The sequence below is a fragment of the Oryctolagus cuniculus genome, chromosome 20, assembly GCF_051225735.1.
Source record: "Oryctolagus cuniculus isolate XC-2025 breed Fujian yellow rabbit chromosome 20, ASM5122573v1, whole genome shotgun sequence".
Taxonomy (NCBI): Eukaryota; Metazoa; Chordata; class Mammalia; order Lagomorpha; family Leporidae; genus Oryctolagus; species Oryctolagus cuniculus.
This window is the reverse complement of record NC_142886.1, coordinates 42,767,452-42,788,570: the sequence shown is the minus strand read 5'-3', so window position 1 is coordinate 42,788,570 and position 21,119 is coordinate 42,767,452. Positions and strand designations below refer to the sequence as shown.

At 49.1% G+C, this 21,119-nt stretch overlaps 1 protein-coding gene across 1 annotated transcript in view; it reads left to right on the top strand.

The window, feature by feature from the left end:
- Positions 1 to 17,253, top strand: part of BTBD7 (BTB domain containing 7) — a 90,973-nt gene extending 73,720 nt beyond the window's left edge. The window contains exons 7-11 of the mRNA XM_051826430.3: positions 3,017 to 3,160; positions 4,320 to 4,509; positions 8,777 to 8,955; positions 10,607 to 11,050; positions 12,233 to 17,253. Coding sequence (XP_051682390.1) covers positions 3,017 to 3,160; positions 4,320 to 4,509; positions 8,777 to 8,955; positions 10,607 to 11,050; positions 12,233 to 13,054 — 1,779 coding nt within the window. The 3' untranslated portion in view covers positions 13,055 to 17,253. The remainder of the gene's footprint in view (positions 1 to 3,016; positions 3,161 to 4,319; positions 4,510 to 8,776; positions 8,956 to 10,606; positions 11,051 to 12,232) is intronic.
- Positions 17,254 to 21,119: the final 3,866 nt, after the last annotated feature.

The window sequence follows — 21,119 nt, the reverse complement described above, 5'->3', positions numbered from 1 at the left end:
TATAATTGATTGAATTAAAGTGTGACAGAATATTAGTTCTTCACTGATTGATTTATGAATCTTATATGATGCTTGCAGTCATCATAGTACAATTTTTTAACTGCATAGAAACATTATGGAAGTCATCTGGGAAAACAAACTCACAAGTTTTATTTTTTAAGTTCTTTTAAAATGACATAACTAGGGCCGGCTCTGTAGCATAGAAGGTTAAGTCTCCATCTGCAGCACTGGTATCCCATATGGGTGCCAGTTTGAGACCCAGCTTCTCCACTTCTGATCCAGCTAGCTTCTTGCTAATGCGCCTAGGAAAGCAGTGGAAGATGACCCCCAAGTCCTTGGGCCCCTGCACCCGTGAGGGAGACCCGGAAGAAGCTCCTGGCTTCATTCTGGCTCAGCCTTGGCCATTGTGGCCATTTGGGGAGTGAACCAGTGGATGGAGGATTTCTCTCTCTCTCCTTCTCTGTATTTCTGACTTTAAAATAAGTAAATAAAATCCTTTTAAAAAATTTTTAAAAGACATAATGAAGAAGCGTAACTTCTAGAATATAAAAACTACTGTAAAACACTTATATTTAATCTGCAATGCTAGCATACTAGAGAAGACAAAACAGCTCAGAAGAAAGTCTTAATTAATATAATAAACATAAATAAGCTGTCACTAAAAAGCGTGGTACTAGATTCATTGATTAGTGGGAGAGGAGGAAATTCATTTAAAGTTGCATTTGCACAAAAAATTAATCCCTGTTAGAATGAAGAATTATGTATTAAATTTAAACATGCAGAAACAAAAGGAAAACAAGTATTAACGGAGTCTCTGATTAGAAAAAATGTTCAGCATTGTTAATAAGCACACACCCCGAAGAAAGCAAATAGAACAATAAATTTTCATTTTTCACCTCTTGTGTGTGTATACAAGATGTTTAGCATTATTTCACTGTTTGGATATAGGCAAAATTCTGAATAACGAGAAATCAGAAACAATTATACTATAAGTGTTCAGTAGAATACCTTGCTGCTCTGAACAATGGTTATAGAGACAGCAACAGACCAGCCCCTTCCTGGTCTCCCATGCGGGTGCAGGGGCCCATGGACTTGGGCCATATTCTACTGCTTTCCCAGGCCACAGCTTAGAGCTGGATCAGAAGAGGAGCAGCTGGGACTAGAACCAGCACCCATATGGGATGCCAGCGGTGCAGGCGGAAGACTAACCTACTGACCCACAGTGCAGGCTCCTATTATTATTACAGTTATAATAAGGGTATTGAGTTTCTATTTTCTAAATACCATGTAATGTTATGTTTTATTAAAAATAATTTTAATTCAGCAACTTGATGTTTATGATTTTTTTAATGATTTTTTTTTTTGACAAGCAGAGTTAGACAGTGAGAGAGAGAGAGACAGAGAGAAAGGTCTTCCTTTTTCCGTTGGTTCACCCCCCAAGTGGGGTGATCCGAAGCCAGGAGCCAGGTGCTTCTCCTGGTCTCCCATGGGGTGCAGGGCCCAAGGACCTGGGCCATCCTCCACTGCACTCCTGGGCCACAGCAGAGAGCTGGCCTGGAAGAGGGGCAACCGGGACAGAATCCAGCGCCCCGACCGGGACTAGAACCCGGGGTGCCGGTGCCACAAGGCGGAGGATTAGCCTGTTAAGCCGCGGCGCTGGCCGATGTTTATGATTTTTTTTTCATAAAGATTTATTTATTTATTTTAAAGGCAGAGTTACAGAGAGAGAGAAGGGGAGGGAGAGACAAAGATCTTCCAACCATTGGTTCAATCTGCAAATGGCTGCAACAGCTGGAGCTGGGCTGATCCAAAGCCAGGAGCTAGGAACTTCTTCCAGGTTTCCCACTTGGCTGCAGGGGTCTAAGCACTCAGGCCATCTTCCACTGCTTTTCCAGGCACATTAGCAGGGAGACAGATTGGAAGTGGAGAAGCCAGGATGCAAACTGGTGCCCATATGGGATGCCAGCACCGCAGGTGGCAATTTTACCTACTACAACACAGCGCCAGCCCCTGTTTATATTTAACAAAAGTAATATTGGGAAAACAATGTGTGGTTCAATCCAAATTGAACCTTGTATTTTGCTCAGAAAAATATTTTAGAACTATGGCCAGAAAGTACCCCTCTCTGCTCTTCATCCCTTTCTAGCCCAGTGAGTCCCCAGGAGAAGTTTGCTCATAATGACTGTTCACCTTAATGCCTAAAACCACTGTGGGAACCATAGGACTTGATTTATGTTGTCCTACCATCCATGAGGAAGCATCAGGGCCACCACATTCAGTTGTGAGTGCCCTGCGTCCAGGGCCACGCAGGAGCTCATAGAGTGAGGCCCAGCTAAGACCAGATGCCCGTGGTCACTTGGCTGTTGAGTGGGAGTCGGAATGAAGCCAAGTCTGCCTTCCTCTGAAGCCCACACTGCTGAGCGCTGTGCTCTCGTGCAGACACGAGCCTGGTCAGATGTTCTTGCTTCGTTTGGTGGAGGGCGAAGGCGGCGATGAAATCAGTTCTAGATGAGCCAGGAAAAAAATAAAAAATCAAGTTTCGTTACACGTTCTGAAAGTTGGTCAGACTAATTCCATTTTAATTAACAGGTCTCTTTTTAAAAACATTTCTCTATTTAGAGAAAACTTGGAGTTACAATATGTTTTTATTGCTAAATCCTTTAAATACTAGTAAACATTTAAGGTATTTTTGAATGTCACATATGTTCTTAAATTTTTATTAATTGGTAAATTTTGTGCATTTTTAATTGTATTTGTATCTTAGTCTTTTAAGATACAAGGAAAATGTTTTTATTTGTATATCATAGACTCTAAGAAATGATGTAATAAGGTTAGCCCAGTTGGTGTCAAGCACAAGTCATTTTGGAAAACTGTTGTTGAATAGCTGCTTTGTCTTACTGAGCCTTCCCTTAGGTATTGTGGCTTGCATCTCCGTATGCTCCCAACTGATATCTTAATGGTACTGCAGTCTACACAGATCTCTAGTTTATCAAAACAATTTTTTTTTTTTTTTAAGATGAAAAGAGGCTTGATTAGTACTCCTCCATCAGATATGCTTCCTACGACCGAAGGTGGAAAGTCAAATGCCTGGTTACGGCAAAAAAATGCCGGCATTTATGTTCGTCCTCGACTGTTCTCTCCCTACGTGGAAGAAGCAAAGGTACAAAAGCCATTTGAGTACTTTAGACAGTGTCATTGAACCCGTGCCCAGAAGTGTTTAACTGGAAAAAGCCTAAATACCCAGTGATAGGGAAAATGAAAATAAGTAATGGTTCGACTACTCGACAGAGTGGTTTTCTGAGTTGTTCCATTATCAAGCATGTTTAAAACCTGAGTCAGACTGAGATGCGTTTTACATTTTCCTCATCTTGTTTGCCTTGCACATATGGTTACGTCTTACTGAGTGTGTTGTGATCTTGAGGATGGTGGACTGTTCTCAAAGATGGTAGACATTTTTGTCTTGCTTCATAAAATAAAGAAAAGCCATGATCTCTTGTAAAATATCTCCATAGTAGCTGGCAAAAGTAATATTGGGGGCCGGCGCCGCGGCTCACTAGGCTAATCCTCCGCCTAGCGGCGCCGGCACACCGGGTTCTAGTCCCGGTTGCCCCTCTTCCAGGCCAGCCCTCTGCTGTGGCCAGGGAGTGCAGTGGAGGATGGCCCAGGTGCTTGGGCCCTGCACCCCATGGGAGACCAGGAAAAGTACCTGGCTGCTGGCTCCTGCCATCGGATCAGCGCGGTGCGCCGGCCGCAGCGCGCCGGCCGCGGCAGCCACTGGAGGGTGAACCAACGGCAAAGGAAGACCTTTCTCTCTGTCTCTCTCTCTCACTGTCCACTCTGCCTGTCAAAAAATAAAAAATAAAAAAATAAATAAAAATAAAAAAAATAAAAAATAAAAAGTAATATTGGAAAAATAGTTTTTGGTTTTGTTTAAAACCTGAGACTCGATCCAAATTGAACCTTGTATTTAATTCAGAAAAATATTGTGTATTTTGATTTTTTAGGTTTGATAATTAGCACATGTATGGGTTGTTTTCCTTATAATACTTGGTTTCTTCTTAATTTTGTGTCTTCCTTTAAAATTCCAAATACTTCTGATTAAAAGCCAACTTTTCAAAAGATGTTTATATTTTTTCAAGGATGCACCAAAAAGATAAAAAATTAAAGAAGCAGTGATACTTTCTTCTTTCACTGCTAATTTTGAACTTCAAAAGTTAGAAAGAGTAGCTTGATTCCCTTTTTATGTGGTGAAGGTAGCCATCTTTCCCACATGCGCTTCACTACGGGGGTTGACGGGGTCTGTTGATTGGCTGTTTCAGTCGGTGCTAGATGAAATGATGGTGGAGCAGACAGATCTGGTGCGTTTGCGAATGGTCAGAATGTCCAATGTGCCAGACACGCTGTACATGGTCAACAATGCTGTCCCACAGTGCTGTCACGTGATCAGCCACCAGCAGATCAGTAGCAACCAGTCCAGCCCTCCTTCCGTGGTCGCCAATGAAATCCCAGGTGAGACAGTCGCCATTTATCAGGCGTTTGCATTTAAATGAATAATCTTACTGTTTTTTATAATTGTTTTGTATATGCTAACTTGCCACCTTTCAGATGCATTGTTATTAAGGAATGAATAGTTGTAACGTTAAGAATATTGGTTTTTATTTTATGTTAATGTACATAAATGAACATAGTTTTTCAAGGTTTAGCCCAGGTTTTCTCAACTTTAGCCTTATTGAAAATTAAAAGCTGAGTAATTCTTTTTGTCTTTTCTTTTTAAATTTGTATTTATTTGTTTTACTTGAAAGGCAGATTGAGAGAGAGAGAGATCTTCTATCTTTATTCGCTCTCCAAATGCCTGCAACAGCCAGTGCTGGGCCAAGCCAAAGCCAGGAGCCCAGAACTCCGTCTGGGTCTCCTGTGGTGACAGGGACCCAAGAACTTGAGCTGTCACCTGCTGTCCCCCAGGGCGTGCATTAGCAGGAAGCTGGCTCAGAGGCAGAGAAGCAAGGAACTCAAACCTAGCACTCAATGTGAAATGTCGGCATCCCGAGCAGGGACCTAACCGCTGTGCCAAGCACCCCCCGTGTTTTTTCACTTGTATTTCTGTTATTTGTTGGAGAGGCAGAGAGAGAGGCTTATACAGAGAGACAGAGCTCTCATCTGCTGATTTGTTCTGCAAATGCCCCCCAACAGCTGAGGAACGGGCCCGTAACTCAGTCGAGGTCTCCCACACGGTTCGCTAGAACCCAGTTACTTGAGCCATCATCACTGTCTCCCATGATCTGCATTAGCAGGAAGCTGGGAGTCAAACCCAGGCACTCTGCTGGGAGACGTAGGCCTGCCCCTGTGTAACAGCCGTTTGGAAAGGTTTTTCTATTTCTGGACATGCCAGATGTGCTGCTGGGGCAAAATCATCGCTGTTGAGAAACACTGTTTGAGAGGAATTCAGATTGTTCATTGTCGCAGGGGCTTTTCTCACATCAGAGCCTGGGAGGGCAGGACGAGCCTGCACTCGTGTCTGCCTGTGCCCCAGGTGTGGTCGTGATGGCTCCCTAGGGGTCCAGATCCACACAATCTCTGTGAAGTTTGCTGAGCTCTGGGGGAATTGCCTGAGGTAGAGGCTTGACTGTCATGTCCAGAAACATCTGAGAACCAGTGAATGTTGACTTCAACCAAAGAACTCCGACTGTAAATTTCTAAAGTCAGGAAAACAGGTGTCTGGTGGTTAGAACTCTATAGCTCTTGACAACTACTATTGTAAGATAAAAAATAAAACCAGCAAATCCCAGCAGTGTAAATAGCACCATTCATTTCTGCTCTAAATGTCTGTTTTAATTAAAGATAAAAGATAGCCAGAATTTTGTGTAGTGGATAAAAACGCCACCTGCAACACCAGTGTCTCATTTGGCCTCCAGTTCAGGTCCCGACTACTCCACTTCCAATCCATCTCCCTGCTAATGGCCTGGGAAAAGCAACGGAAGATGGACAGAGTGCTTAGTCCCCTGCCACTCATGTGGGAGACCCAGATGAAGCTGCTGCCTCCTGGCCTCGCTGGGCTCAGCCCTGGCCATTACAGAGTGACCAGCAAGTGGAAGCCCTCTCTCAGTCTCCCCATCTCTCTCTGTAACTCTGACTTTTAAATAAATAAATAAATCTTTTTAAAAAATAATAAACTAAAAAATAAAAATAGGACACATGACAATTTTTCATCGAATGTATTCACTTTATATTCAGACTGATGTCTTTCATCAGCTGTTGCCTTATCAGATTTGGCCACTACATGTTTGCTTAAAGGAGACATTGAGTGGCAGTATGAAGAGAAGTATTTCTTTAGCTGATTTGTGCAGATTTTGAAACTTTGTTAATGAGCACTGGTTTTTTTATTTTTTTAGCCTGAATTAATGCAATTGAATATCAGCAGGATTTAATCTTAGAACTTAGCCTCCAAAACCTAAAGACTCTCAGAGCAGATGTGCTCAGGGAAACAAGCCCGTATCTGTTGTGCGGCATCCCAGGTTCTCCTCATGTCCTTGCCCAGCATGCTCTAATGAAAGGCCAAGAAGCCCCGGACTCACATCCTGTTGCTGCCACTTCATTTGTACGACTTTGGCCAAGCTGTTTTCTTCCCTGAACATTGATTTCCTCATCGGTGGAGTGGGCACGGTATCTCCCTTCCAGGGTTGCCGTGAGCACTGAATGATCACCATGCTTAGGAGATGGCCTGGCACACAGTGAGGCCTCAAAAAGTGCTAGCTTCGGGGTTGGCGCTGTGGTGTAGCTGTAAGGCCGCCACCTGCAGTGCTGGCTTCCCATATGGGCACCGGTTCGAGACCTGGCTGCTCCTCTTCCGATCCAGCTCTCTGCTGTGGCGTGGGAAAGCAATAGAAGATGGCCCAAGTCCTTGGACCCCTGCACCCATGTCCGAGACCCGGACTTCTGGCTTTGGATCAGTGCAGCTCCGGCCATCTGGGGAGTGAACCAGCAGATGAAAGACCTTTCTCTCTCCTTCCTCTGCCTCTCTTTCTCTCTCTGGGTAACTGTGACTTTCAAGTAAAATAAATAAATCTTTAAAATAAAAAGTGCTAGCTCTGGTTTTCCCCAAAAAAATAATAATCAGTCACCAAATCTGTTGTCATAAATATATATGGACTTCTTCCCCTCTGCCCCAGCCCTAGCTCAGGTTCCTGACTGGTGTTGCTGCCTCTCGTCAACTCGCTTCCATTCTGAACTTTACACCAGGGGTTGGACACTTTCTGTGTAGTGCCAAAGAATTCTTATTTTAGTTTTTGTGAGCCATAGAGGCTCTACTGCAACTACTTAAACTCTCAGGCAGTGGTCTTGGACAATTCTTAGCTAATGAGTGAGAAAAGCTGCCCATGGAGGTAGGGATGGGCTTGATTTCCCTCTGGCCACTTTGCCCTCCCTGCCCTGCACCTAGTGTCAGAGTCCGCTTCCTGACTCACGCTCTGACCCTGCCATCGCCTGCACAAGCAACCACCTGTGCAGATGGGATGCCCTTCACGTTCTTCATGTGTAATCTTTCCCCTGCCCGTCTCTGTGGCCTCCTCTCTGAACACTGTTCCTGAGTTCTCCTGCCTGTGTCAGCTACTTGGGCCCTGTTGTCTTTCCCCTGCGTGTTTCACACATACCTGCACCTCCTGTGTGCCTGATTCTCCTTCATCAAGGGTGTGCTTGGGTCCACCTTACCTAGGAAGTCCCTCCTCTCTACCCCCAGTCTGGACAAGGTGCCTCTTCCTCCAGATCATTTTAGGATCCTTTGTATAGATTTTTCCATGCACATTTGTGACGTTGTACTGTTCTCGTTTACTTCATCACATCACCAAAGCCAGAGGTTTTGTTTTGTTTTTTAATTTATTTGAAAGCCTGAGTAACATGGGGGGGGCGGGGGCGGCTTCCATCACTGGTTCACTCCTCAATTGGCCGCAGCAGCCAGGGTTGGGCCAGGTCTAAAACAGGAACACAGCTCCATCTTGGTCTCCCTTGGGAATGGCAGGGGCCCAAGCACGTGGGCCGTCTTCCGCTTTCCCAGGCGTATTCGTAGGGAGCTGAATCAGAAGCAGAGCAGCTGGCACTCAAAGCAGCACTCCAGTGTGGGATGGCAGCATCGCAGGCGGCAGCTTAACCCGCCATGCGACGGTGCTGGCTCCAAAGCCACGGCTTTTTGAGACCAGGGATTATGTTTTTCATTCCATACAACTAATGCCCAGATTCATCCCTGGTGCATAGTCAGGCTCCAAAAATTAGTTTAAAAAATAATAAATATATTTAAAAGACTTTGTAAATACCCTGAGCTTCAGAGACTATGTGCAAGGAAAAGGAAAAGTTCACTTGAGCTATGAACTAAAGCCGGAGTGGGGGACCTGCTTTCTGGCAAGGGCCATTGTATATTTATAACATCATTCATGGGCCATACAAAATGGTCAGCTTAAAATTAGCTTGTTACAGATTTGTTGAATTCCTGCCCGCAGTTGGTTGCCTTAGCAGAGCCAGACCAAATGATTTTGTAAGCCTTATATGGCCCACGGGCTGGACTTTTCGCCACCCTGATGAAGTAATACAACTCAGGAGCTGTTCTGAGCCATTAGCACAGTGAAGTTTTAAAACCTTAAGAAATAAATCAGAGGCATATAGATTAATGTGTTGCCAGGAAATTGAAATACTATATAAAAATATATATAGGAAGATTTTTTCCTCACGCTTGCTTGGGCGGTCCTTTGTGGAGATGGAGATTTTGTCCGCTCACTGTCTTCTCCTCCAGTTCCTCGGCTGCTCATCATGAAGGACATGGTCAGAAGGCTGCAGGAGCTGCGGCACACGGAGCAGGTGCAGAGAGCTTACGCGCTCAACTGCGGGGAAGGCGCCACCGTCAGCTATGAGATTCAGATCCGAGTGCTGCGGGAGTTTGGGCTTGCAGATGCCGCCGCAGAGCTCTTGCAGGTAGTACACACTCTGAGCCGGTCCCTGCAGGGAGCCCTGACCGGCAGCCCGGCAGCGTTTGAGACATCACAGGGGGCCCTCTGACTCCTCTAGTGTCTTTCATAACTGTGGGGGCCTCTTGGGGAGAGACGGTACAGTGGAGTGACCAGGACACAGTTCTGCAGCACGAGCCAGCCTGGCTGCTTACTGCTGGGTGAACTGAGAATAAGTAACTGAGTCACTGCAAAGTGGGTTGTTAGGACCATGCCAGGCGCTGTCTAGAGCCGCTGTACCTGTGCCTGACAAGCACGCAAATGGAGACTGCTGAGAAGTTCCTGGTGTGCGGGTCTCGCAGGCGACGCCGCGCCTGCCCTGCTGTCGCTGGAGTGCTCACTTGGGCTCGGACTTGGTCCCCTCCCCGTGGACATCTTCCAGACACCCTTCCCCTTCTCTCCCAGGGAAGAACTGCTGCAGCGAGGGTCAAACCCAAGCATGAGAATCAAGGAAGGGGTGGGGTTTTTGGTTTCCTTTCGTTTGTAGTAATGATTAGGTGTAAGTGCGAGAACTGTCCTTTACAACTAAAATAGAACTGATAAGCTTGCTGGTCACGGCCGCTGAATTTCATCCAGTCACAGAATCTACAATTTTCTGGCTGCTGACTTCACATTCCTTTAGCCTTTACGTTTTCAAAGGGTGAGTGTGAATACAGTGTTGTTTGGCAAGTCACTAGGCTGTTTTTTTAATTATTTAATTGAAAGGCAGAGTTACAGAGATAGGGAGAAACAGAGAGAGAGAGAAATCGTCCATTCACTAGGGTCACTCCCCAAATGGCCACAATGGCCAGGGCTGGGCCAGCCTGAAACCAGGAGTCAGGAGCTTCTTCTGAGTCTCCCACATGGGTATAGGCCCCAAGCACTTGGGCCATCCTCCAGTGCCTTCCCAGGCCCTTAGTAGGAAGCTGGATCGGAAATGGATTAGCTGGGACTTGAACCAGCACCCAATATGGATGTTGGCATCGCAGGTAGCAGCTTAACCCACTACGCCACAGCACTGGCCCATTTTTAGGTTCTTAATTTTTGTTTTTGCTATGGTTTCCATCTCTAAAATACATTACATACTCTGGTTTTCAATTCATTTTATTCCTTTTGCCATCTTAAATTGTATCTTAATTTGGTGTCTTAAATTGTATGAAGATAGCTATTCTTACAATGTTTATCAAAACAGCAATCAACCATGTCATAGGTAAGGAACAGTGTTCTGTGGACAGAGTGTTTATGGATCCTTGTCAAACTTTCTGGGGGGTCCTCAGTGGCACACCTTTTCTTTCTTTGATTTTAATGTCAGTCTTATTCTCTTAGCAAAGACATTCCTGAATTAGGATTTATTGCCTGTTTTTGCATTGTCACATAGTCTTGCAAGAGATGACCGATTGTCGGGGTGTTCAGTTGAGCAGCTGTCCTTGGTAGCTGTGTCCTCTGCTGCCTGGGCTGTACTGTGTCCCTTTGTACTTGTGATTAAGGTCATCTTCTCTTGGGCTTCTGTCCTAGAAAACTGTGCTGTGCCTTTTACTCTTGCTGACTGTTTTCTTAGATACTTTTCTTGATTTTCTCAGCCTGTAAATTTCCATCTATGAAACCACTAATAAATTCCTAACTGTTTTTGATCTTTTCAGAATCCTCACAAGTTCTTTCCTGATGAACGTTTTGGAGACGAAAGCCCACTCTTGACAGTGAGACAGCCCGGGAGATGTCGTGTTAACAGCACCCCTGCTGCAGAGACCATGTTTACAGAGCTGGACTCTTTCGTGGCCTTCCGTCCACCCTTGCCGCCTCCTCCCCCTCCCTACCACCCCCCCGCTACCCCAATCCATAACCAGCTCAAAGCAGGCTGGAAGCAGAGACCTCCGAGCCAGCACCCTTCCCGATCTTTTTCTTACCCTTGCAATCCATCACTGTCTCACTCTAGAACAGCTCCTAAAGCTGGCCCGCCCCCCGTCTACCTGCCAGGTGTTAAAGCGGCACCACCTGACTGCACCGCCGTCCCCGGGCTGGGGAGACAGACAGTCGCCGCCGCTGCTGCTGCCGCCTCTGCGGCGGGGACGGCGGAGAAGCAAGTGGTAAGTGAACCCTCGAGTAACTTGGCCAAGACGGGAAGTTCAGGGAATCTTCAGAGCGGTCCCCTTGGCGCGAGAGCCGCCCCGAGACTCAGGAGTGCTCTGCAGTGTCCCTGAGATTGAAAGGATCCCTGTGAGGGGTACGGAGAACAGAGGAAAACCAGACGTGGACGTGAAGAAAGCCCAGGAGAGAGACGTGAGGGGTGTGCGGTGGGAGCAGCCGAGCGTCCCCCATCTCGGGGTCCCTGGCCCGGCGTGAGGAGGAATGGGGTCACCGAGTAGAGCAAGTGCACAGACCTGTTGCACAGCGGTTCTGTAGAAGCTACGCACCGATGCTGTGATAGCACAAGACAGGACAGGGCAGAGGATGGGCAGCAGTTGGGCCTCGTGCTCGGCTGCACCCCTGGGCTGCTCGGCCTTCAGCCCCTAGTCCGGGAGCTCAGATGCAGGGCAGGTCAAAGGGACGTGAAGAGAGGCCTCCTCGCCTGACTTTGCACAGCATTTGAGGTCAGACTTGTGTTTTAAATGATACATTGGAAAAAAAATAATGATTTTTAAGTCTTCCTTCTCTACACAGTCCCATGCTATCAGTAGCATTCAATAGAGAGAGAAACAGAAGTTACAGCTGTGAATTAGGGGCTGCCCCATTAAAGTGCGGCTTACTGATAGCCACGGACTAGTGCACGCTCGAGTCCGGGTATGGCCCTCCCTCCCCTCCTCGCCCGCCCTGCTGTCCCCCCCTCCCTGCTGCCGCGCCCCAGCAGTCGCACTCGCTACTGTTTGATAAGCCCAGTGCCCATCCTGCTGGCCTGGCCCAAGTTCTGCAGTAAAAGTCCCCAGAGGGCATTTTACTTGTATGTTCGTGGTAGTTTTGATTATAATAATGAAAAATTGGAAACCACCTATGTGTCCAGTAACAGGAGAGTGAAACTTTGTGAAAATTAATATACGTGCAGAGAAATAAAAGATGAGAGAAATACCCCAGAACGCCGACAGTGGTTACCCTGAGGGAAGGTTAGGGTAGGTTTTTTTTTCTTTCTTTACGGTCACCTGCATTTCTGTCATTCTTGAAAGTAAGCACGAGTCACTTTTATAATCAGGAAACGGAAGCAGCAGCCAGCGTTCTCCCAGCAAGGCATCCGTGCGCCCTTTTGCTCACCCCTGCCCCTTGGTTTGTGTCCACAGGGTGCACAGCCTGTGCTGAACGACCTGATGCCGGACATTGCCATGGGTGTGTCCACGCTGTCGCTGAAGGACAGGAGGCTTCCAGAGCTGGCAGTGGACACGGAGCTAAGCCAGTCGGTGTCCGAAGCAGGGCCCGGGCCTCCTCAGCCTCTCTCATGTATGTCACAGAGGCACGCACACACTTCTCGAAAGAAACACACACTAGAGCAAAAAGCAGACGCCCGAGAGCATCAGCAGGAATACCCGGATTTCTACGACTTCTCCAGCGCTGCTTGCAGGCCTTCCACCCCTGCGCCTGGCACACGGACCCCCTCCCCCTCACCAGGTGGGTATTTCGGTCCTGACCTGTACAGCCACAGCACGGCATCACCAAGTGGCTTAAAGTCAGCCTACGCACCCAGCCAGAGCTCTCCGCAGAAGCAGGAGGAAGCTAGGAGAGAGTCCCCGCTCTCCCCTGACGGGCACCTTCCCCGGCAGAAGAGTGAGCCCATCCGCCTGGATGTTGTCGCGCAGCCTCCCCCGCGGGCAGACTGCGCTTTGGCGGCCCCAGAAAGTGCCGGCAGCGGCCCAGCCCACGCCAGGGGACGATCCACGGTAGAAACAGACTTGACCTTTGGGCTCACTCCCAACAGACCTTCTGCACACTCTGCGTGCAGCAGCTCTGACGCGCCAGAAGAGAGATCCAGTAGAAGACTGGCAGACAGTGAGGCCCTGGGCCCTGGAGCGCCGCGAAGTGCAGACCTGGAGAGGGAGGATTCGGTGAGCAGAGGCAGGAGGTCACCCAGCAAGCCCGACTTCCTCTACCGAAAGTCTGCCCTCTGAGAGCCGCGCCCGCGGAGCGCGGCGTGCGCGTGGGTGACGGAAGCCGGCAGCTCGCAGAGCAGTCTCGGCGCCAGCTGACCCCTCCGGTCCACATCCTGTACCTGTGTCTGTGTGCGCGTGTGAGACGCGGCTGCCGAGTGCTGCGTCTGCCTGTCTGTGTTCGAGCGATCGTTCGGGGAAGCAAGCAAGCAAGCTGGCACTTTTTTTCCTCTTTTCAAAATGATGGATTTTTTTTTGCACTTGTACATTTTACCTGTATTGATTTTATATCAGTATGTTAAAATTTATTGCCACATTTAAAGGACTGTATTTTCATACTTTTTTGCATTTTATCTTTCATCTACCAATTTCCACGTGCATTGGGTTGCACACCGAGATGTATTTTCTTATAAAATAGTCTGTGTTTATTTTTTAATTATAGAAATTCCAAAGAACAGCACATCACAATGCTTTTCTCAGTAGTTGTTTGAGTTCAGAGATCCCCGTGCTCAATCTCCATAAACCTAATGTCGTTCTTTCTCAGTAAGTCTTGGGAGCTGGTCCTCCCTGCTCCATCAGGGGCCAGCCAGGGTCCTGAGGTGTCCTGGCTCAGTGAAGGACAGGGAGGAGCAAGGCCGGGCGTCCCAGCACGGACGCCGTCGGGATCGCTGCGGGCCCTGGGCTGCGGATGGAGCGTCACTCTCAGGCTCTGGTGGAAGAGGTCGCCCCGGCGTGGCTCCTGCTGCGCGTGGACTCAGCTGCCCGGAGGAGGGACTGCCTGCTGCCTGCTGCCTTCGGTTGTCTTGCTCTCTCTGTGGGAAAACAGCAAAGCAAAAGGGCTTCAGTCTCACCATGTCATTTGGTGTTTGTAAGTGTATGTTGTGTTCCGTACGTTTTCCAAAGTTTGTCGGAATTTTGGTGTCCTTTAAAAAGTTGTGTAATGCTTTGTCACCAAAAAACAAAAAGAAGATGGCGACATTTGTTTTCAGGTACACACTGCGTGTCCTACTTGAACTCCAGTGGGGATGCTGGTTTGGCATTTACTGAACCACTGAGCACATGGGGTCTCCTCAGACCCTCTCCCTTGAAGGGCCATGCGTAAGCTGAGGACTGTTCTTTTCCTAACACTCCGATGTAAATATGGTAGTGTTTGAGTTTTTAAATCACCTCAACATTATTTGAGCACCTACTTTGTATTTTCCAGACGCATACACACACAGCCGTAGCACTTAGCAGGAAAGAGACTTTCAGAAGCTTAGCTCCGAGGAAGATTCTGGAGCCTCTTCTCTATATGTTTATGTACAAACGGAATCACTCAGACTCACTCTCAAACTATGCAGGGCTAGGGAGCCGTTACAAGCTACCACATACATGAAATACGTGCACTTTGAAGTAATAGATTTCTATTGGGTGTCACCAACTCTTGATTTCTCCCAAAACTGTAGTTTCTCTTACAGTCTTTTCCTACTTTACCCTGTGGATATACACTCAGGAATTACGTGACATTTTAAGAACGCGTGACAATAGATAGTGTCAAAGATGGGCACTCGTCAGTGTGTCTGTACCACTGGCGGCCGCCGCCCCGCCAGCTCCGCGGGTGCGTCTGTGGACGGTGGTGACCTCGCGTCCCGAGCGCCGGCCTTGCCGGGGACACAGCGAGCCGCCGCAGGGTCGGCTGCACAGCACCCGCAGGGCTCTTTCTTTAAGAGAAAGACTCAAGCCTCCGTTCTCAGTTCGAAGAGGCTTAACTCTGGCTCCAGCAGACGCGGGTGTCTCTGAAAGCCCAGTTTCCGTCTGCAGAAACACAAGTTGTTCGTTCCATTGTGTTGCTTAATAAGTGTTTGTGTGCATGTGTCCACGCGAATTGTTCTGATCAAAGCTTCGACTCCTCTTCTGAGTCAGACTGCTGCGCTGGTGCTGCCGACGCGGTGTGGGCAGGCGAGACCTGCTCTGTCTCTGTTTCTGATTTATTCCCGTGTGTTAGACCAGGACTGTTGGGTCTCACATGTTGGTTTTTCTGAAAAGTCCTTAAATATCCTTTCATGTCCCCCAAATTTATAAATTTTGGCCACTGTTTAGAATATTATTTAACTTACCAAGTTCACTTTTAATAACTTAGTAGTTTACCTGGCTAAACTGTGTATAGAGGGAGAACCCGCTCTGGTCTGGGGGATTGTGGGCCGCTGTGACGTGCAGAAGGTAATCACGTGGGTTTTGTATGCTTTAGGGTAGGTGTTAGTGTACTTCTGCTAGGTCTTGTGAAGTGTGGTGAATAGGGTAAGGTGAACATAGCTACGTACGTGCCTCTGGTTTTGGAATCCACCTATCACATCTCTCTAAAATGCTGTTCAGAGAGAAATGCCAAGTCTGAGTAAGGCTGCTCCCTTAAGAAGTCTAGATCTGCGTATAATATACTGTGTAGGCCCGGGAACTGGCGTTTTACCTGGTATAGAAATTTAATGGGAACCAAATCACAGAAGTAAACCAGATCTCCTTTTGAGGCCGTGGACAATCAGGCCATTGGGACAATCGCCGCTTCCAGTGCCCGCCCCGTGCTGGTGTTAGGACGACCTGTCTAGACACCGTCGTGCAAAGATCCAGGTTCCTTAAAGGTGCTGGAGGTGTTTTCTTAATCTTGTTTTCCTTGCGTGGTTTTGATGAGTAATTTAAGTTCAGAGTCCCCCGTGGCTCCCAGGGAAGAAAGCAGCAGCAGGAAAGACAAGCCCTGGAGCGTGGGGCTCGGGTTTCCTGTGCGCCACGCCGTCCTCCCACACCCCTTTCCTTCCTTTCCAGGCACGTGTGCCTAGACCCGAGCCAGCCCAGCACATCCGTCACTTGTTGGGCTTCAAGGGTTTTTAGTGAGTTTTTAAGTATTCTGCTGTTCTCGTAGAAAACACTATGAAACTACCCGTCTCTCGCTCCTCCAGTCCTGTCCTGGTTGCGGCTGGCGTCCTTGACTGGGTTTCTTTCAGCCCTGGTTCAGCTGCTAGCAGTGGGCACAGGAGGGCGAGGGGCAGGGGCTCGCTCAGAAGCCCACCTCCAGGCCGTGTGCGAGGGCTGAAGGAGTCACATTTCTCCGTCACTGCTCGACACGATAGAGGTTTTCCCGAGGTCAGGTTCGCCTTTGGGAGTCGCGTTGCCCGAGCTGCTTGGGTCTTGGGGCTGAGCTCAGAGGGAAGGCCTCCCGTGCCCCTCTGTGCAGTCACTGGGGAAGCAGCAGCGCTGGGTGCTGTTCCCGGTCTGCGGTGGTCTGCTTCGTCCACTAGCTGATTGGCTTTGAAACCTCATCACAGATAATCTTACTGAGAGAGTTACCGTGCACACCACGCAAAGAATTTTACTGTTAACTCTTCTCCATGAACCCTGTCGTATGAACAGTTTTTTTATAAAACACTGTCTTTTCTGTCATCTCTCGCGCGATAACTGTTACGTAGTTACCGCCTGGGCAATAACTTTGGTTTTTTTTTTTTCTTTTTTCTTTCTCACTCTTCTTTCTCTCTTTCTCTTTCTCTCTCTCTCTCTTTTTTTTTTTTTTTGCCTCTAGAAAAAGTCTGACTACACATCCCTCTTCCATCTTCTGAATATTATAACGCTGTGGCTGTTTCTGTAGAAAGCTCACTCACAGGTGTGTCTCTGGAACACAGCCTCTTGTGTTCGTGTGGCTTCTGTCTGAGACCAGGGAAGCTCCATGCACTCCTGCCCGTGACCGTGCACCTGAGTTAGCTGGGCAGGCGATCCAGAGTCCTGCCCTCAGGCGGGCGGCTGATTTAGGTTCCTGAACTCCACCTGCCGTGTGCGTTCGCATCCACACTTACTTCCCAGAGGTGGGGTCTTCAACTCTGCATTTCTGTGGTTGTGCTGTTAACTGGTATAAAGTCAAGTGCCTTCAATGCTAAAGGCTCAGAAATTTTTCTTAACCTGATTTCATGTCCTATGCAAGTGTTTTCTACAACCTGCATAACCAGTACTTTGTAAGACTTGTTTACGCTTCAATTGTACATAGTGTTTTTTAAAGAAATATATAGTATTTTTATTTAGGTACCTCCAAACTTGAATTCGTCTGTGTGAAGCATTGTAAAACGATACATTTCTCTTTTGAGTACCATTGCAGTTGTACAGAGGTTTTCACTGGTTCTATTTTTCTACTGTTACTGATAAGCATGTAACACTGACTTTATCCTCCGTATAGTTGGCATTTCAAATAAATGGCTTGTATAGAACCTGCCGAGTTGGATACAGTCTGTTGCACAGAGCAGTGTGAGCCTTCAGTTACACAAGTGAGTACGCCCCTCAAGGGTAGAACTGGGAGATCTTTCCAAACTGATTCCCGTGTCTAGGATTCAGTTACTCAGTTACTCATTTGTTGCTAGTACTGTTACTATTACAGTTTTCCTACAAATCCTGCCTTTTATTCTGGATCATCAGGTTCATTGTTTCCTGTTACTTGGGACATTTCTGAGAGGTCTCCTTTTACAAATTTAAGCAAAAACTGACTGTGCTGGAGTTGCTGGAGGCAGTTCAGCCTTCAACCCCACGCACCAGGCGCAGGAACACGGGGCCAGCAGACAGCTGGCCCGCGTCAGGAGACCTGACTGAGGGTCTGAGCTGCTCTCTCAGACTCAGGCTTGTTAATATATTTCAATTGAAAAGGGAAATGGAGTCACGGCCTAGAGTCCAGGATCCTGCAAGAAAAGAAGAGTACAAAATACAACATTTCCAATTTCTACTTTTAAAAAATTGGCATAGAATAATAGCTTCTACTTTGAAATGTATTTTTTTGTAAAGATTTTTATTGATTTGAAAAGCAGAGTCACAGAGAGGCAGAGAGAGAGAGGTTTTCCATCTGCTGGTTCACTCCCCAAAAGGCCACAAAGGCTGGAGCTGAGCCAATCCGGAGCCAGGAGCCAGGAGCTTCCTCCGGGGCTCCCACGTGGGTGCAGGGGCCCAAGGAGCAATCTTCTGCTTTCCCAGGCCATAGCAGGGAGTTGATCAGAAGTGGAGCAGCCCGGGCTCTAACCAGCGCCCATGCGGGATGCTGGCACTGCAGGCGGTGGCTCTACCCGCTATGCCACAGCACCAGCTCCTGAAATGTTTTGGATCATTTCATTAGCAAGGTCTCTTCAGCATTTCCCACTTCTAGGCAATTCTCTTTTTGTATTGTAACCATCAAGATAAAATCTAAGGTTTTTGTGGGCGAGCTTTTAAAAAAATCTAAAATAGAGTAGGTGTTCAGCCTAGGAGTTAGGAGGCCACATTCCTCATCATGCGCGGGTTTGATTCCTGGCTCCTGGCTCCAGCTTCCTGCTAATGCAGACCCTAGGAGGCAGAGGGGATGGCCCCAGTAATTGGGCTTCTGGCTCCTAGGGAGTGAACCAGTAGATGGGAGCTCTCGCTGCCTCAAAAAAAAAAAATAATAATAATTAAAAAAATTCAGTGCTAAGCACTTGATACATTTTTTCTCTACTCCTTCAGTGAGTCAAGTGCTGCTTCCTGTAATCTGTGAATTGAGTACCATTCATGCCAAACGAGGGAGATAACAAGTACCTTGCCCAAGTAAATTGGCAGAGCCTGGGTGGAAGCCCGGGTGGTCTGGCTCCCGAGCCCAAGTTCTCAAGCACCGTGTTGTGCCGTGCACCAGCAAGCACGGTGGCGTGGGCAGAGGGCGGAAGTAGGTGCACGCGTGGCGTTCATTTGTTCAGCAAGCATTCCTTCGTCCTGCCGGGAGTCCAGCCACTGCCAGCTGCTCAGGCCCCGGCCGTGAACAGGGCTCAGTCTTGCTCGCCCGCAACACTGAGGGCTTTCAGGAAGAAAAGACACGGAATGGTGACAGGGAGGGCTGGGGATCTCACTGCTCCCTGGACTTCTGTGGCCATCAGGTGGGAGAGGGAAGGAGGTCCCAGGGACCAACAGCAAGGGCTCAGTGGACGAGCTCAGTGGGGTGAGCTGACTTGGCTGGAACCCAGCAGCCCTCCAAGGCCAAGCTAAGGATTTCCAAGCCGACCCTCTGCAAAGCCAAGGCCGCTACAGGGCTTCAGCGGGGTCGTAGTTAACCAGAGCCGCGTGTCATGTGACGCTGGCCAGCCTGTGAGGGACCGGCTTCAGAAGACTCATCGGCCAGCCCAGGGAGGGCCGTGTGTGCAGGCGACGTGAGATGCAAGCAGACACCTGTAAATGGCAGTTGCCTGTGGAATGGGCACACAGGAAAACTGCAAGCTACGGGTGCCCGGTGGAGGCCGTCCACACACACAGGGGCACTACAAGCCTTGGGGGGGGGGGGGGGGAGAATGGAAATCTAAAGTCCACTTCAGAAGGGAGCTGCAGGCCAAGGGCAGCGTGTCTGCAACAAAGCCTGCAGAATACGGTGCTCAGAGGACCAGGAGGGGTCCTTCCAGAAAGGAGTGAGGGAGCAGGCATTTCACGCATTTCGTGTGGTTTAGATACCCACATCCTGTTTTGGGTTCCAGTCCCAAGTCTCCCTACTGCTAACGCCCACCCTGGAGGCAGCAAGTGATAGCTGGAGTTCTTGGGTCCCTGAACCCCACGTGGGAGACCCAGATGGAGTTGCAGGCTCCTGGCATCAGTTGGCCGAGCCCTGGCTGTTGTGGGCTTTTGGAGAGGGAACCAGTAGGTGGAAGATCCCTGTCTCTACCTTTCTGATACAGTGAATCCTTCCCTCCCCCCACGCCCACCAAGCTGCTGCCCTTTTGTTGGTGCCCATAACTGGGGTGCACGTCCCCTTCTCTAAGCAGGGTGCTGTGATCCTGCAGTGGTCACCCCACCACTGTGCGCTCCCCTGACGTCTCACATCTGTGCTGTTGCACTGGGCAAGGGGAGACGTGAGGATACGGAGAGCCTGGGCCACTGTGCTTCCCAGGACCCTGCCCACCCCGGGGCCTGCCTTACCCTGCACACAGTGCTTGAGAGCAGAGACCCAACAAGTGGGTTGGTTCTAGACTTTCTCACGTTGGCTCATGGAACTGCTGGTCAGCTGGGTCTAGGAGCCTTGTGGCTAAGGTAGGCAGGAGGCCAGGATGACAGCAAGAGCTGTGGGTCCCACGCCGGGGGAAAAAGAGAGAGGAGAAACCCAGGTGGGAGTCTGAGTGGGAGGAGCCCGGCAGAGGTGCTAAGCAGGTGCTGGGAGCCTGTGGACAGCCCCTCCTCCAGCCAGACACTTGCATGGGGGTCCGGAGAGACTTCCAGCCTTTTTCCATAGGAGGAGACATGCGGACTAAGAACTGGACCGAGTGCTGGTGAGGCAGTGAATCCGGTCGCTGAGATGCAAACGCAGCCGCTGTGGAACCGCACACTTCGGCGAAGCCCACGCGCTGCACGCACTTCAGGCGAGGCGTGGTGCATTGCTTGTGGCTGAATCATGAAGACTTGTTTCTGCTTTTCGCCTTCCAGGATCCTGACTTCCTCCTAAGGCTGGCTCCTCTTGTGCCCACAGCAGAGGGCCACGGTCACACAGTAGGGGAGTGGAGACAGCGAGCTGGACACGGCACTGCCAACAAGAGCAAGACGTGGCAGCTCCACGCCAGGACCACTGCAGGCCCCGAGGGTCTCTGCGGAGGGCGGGACTCCGGTCCTGACAGCAGCTGCGCCTGCTCACTTCTCAGATCTCTTGCAAACCAGTCCAGCACGATGCAAATCCCTGTCGACCGCCTACTAGCCCGGGGAGTGGTGAGGGACCAGGGGCTGGGCCCCCTCAGCGAGCTGGTACCTGGCAATGGCTTCAAGGGGCGTGACTGGGAGGCAGCCTTACCTTACCGCTCCCACACGTTCCCTGGAGGGCAGCCCTCCAGTCGGGGCTCCACTAGCCTGCTTCCTGGTCCCCTAACGACTCGGATCGCTCTGTCAACTTCCCTCAGTTCCACTGGGGGTCTTTTATGAGCAAGAGCTGGTTTTCCTGGCATTGGCGATCGCAGGGTTTTGAGTTTTGAGCTGTAGGAGCAGCCCGAGGCTGTTACTGACAACCCCGTTTTAATAACCTCCAAGGAAGCAGGAATCGGAAGAGCACACACATGGGCCCGTACATTGGCTTTTTGGTTTGCTTAGTGTTTATTTTTGAGACCATGGCCACCACGTC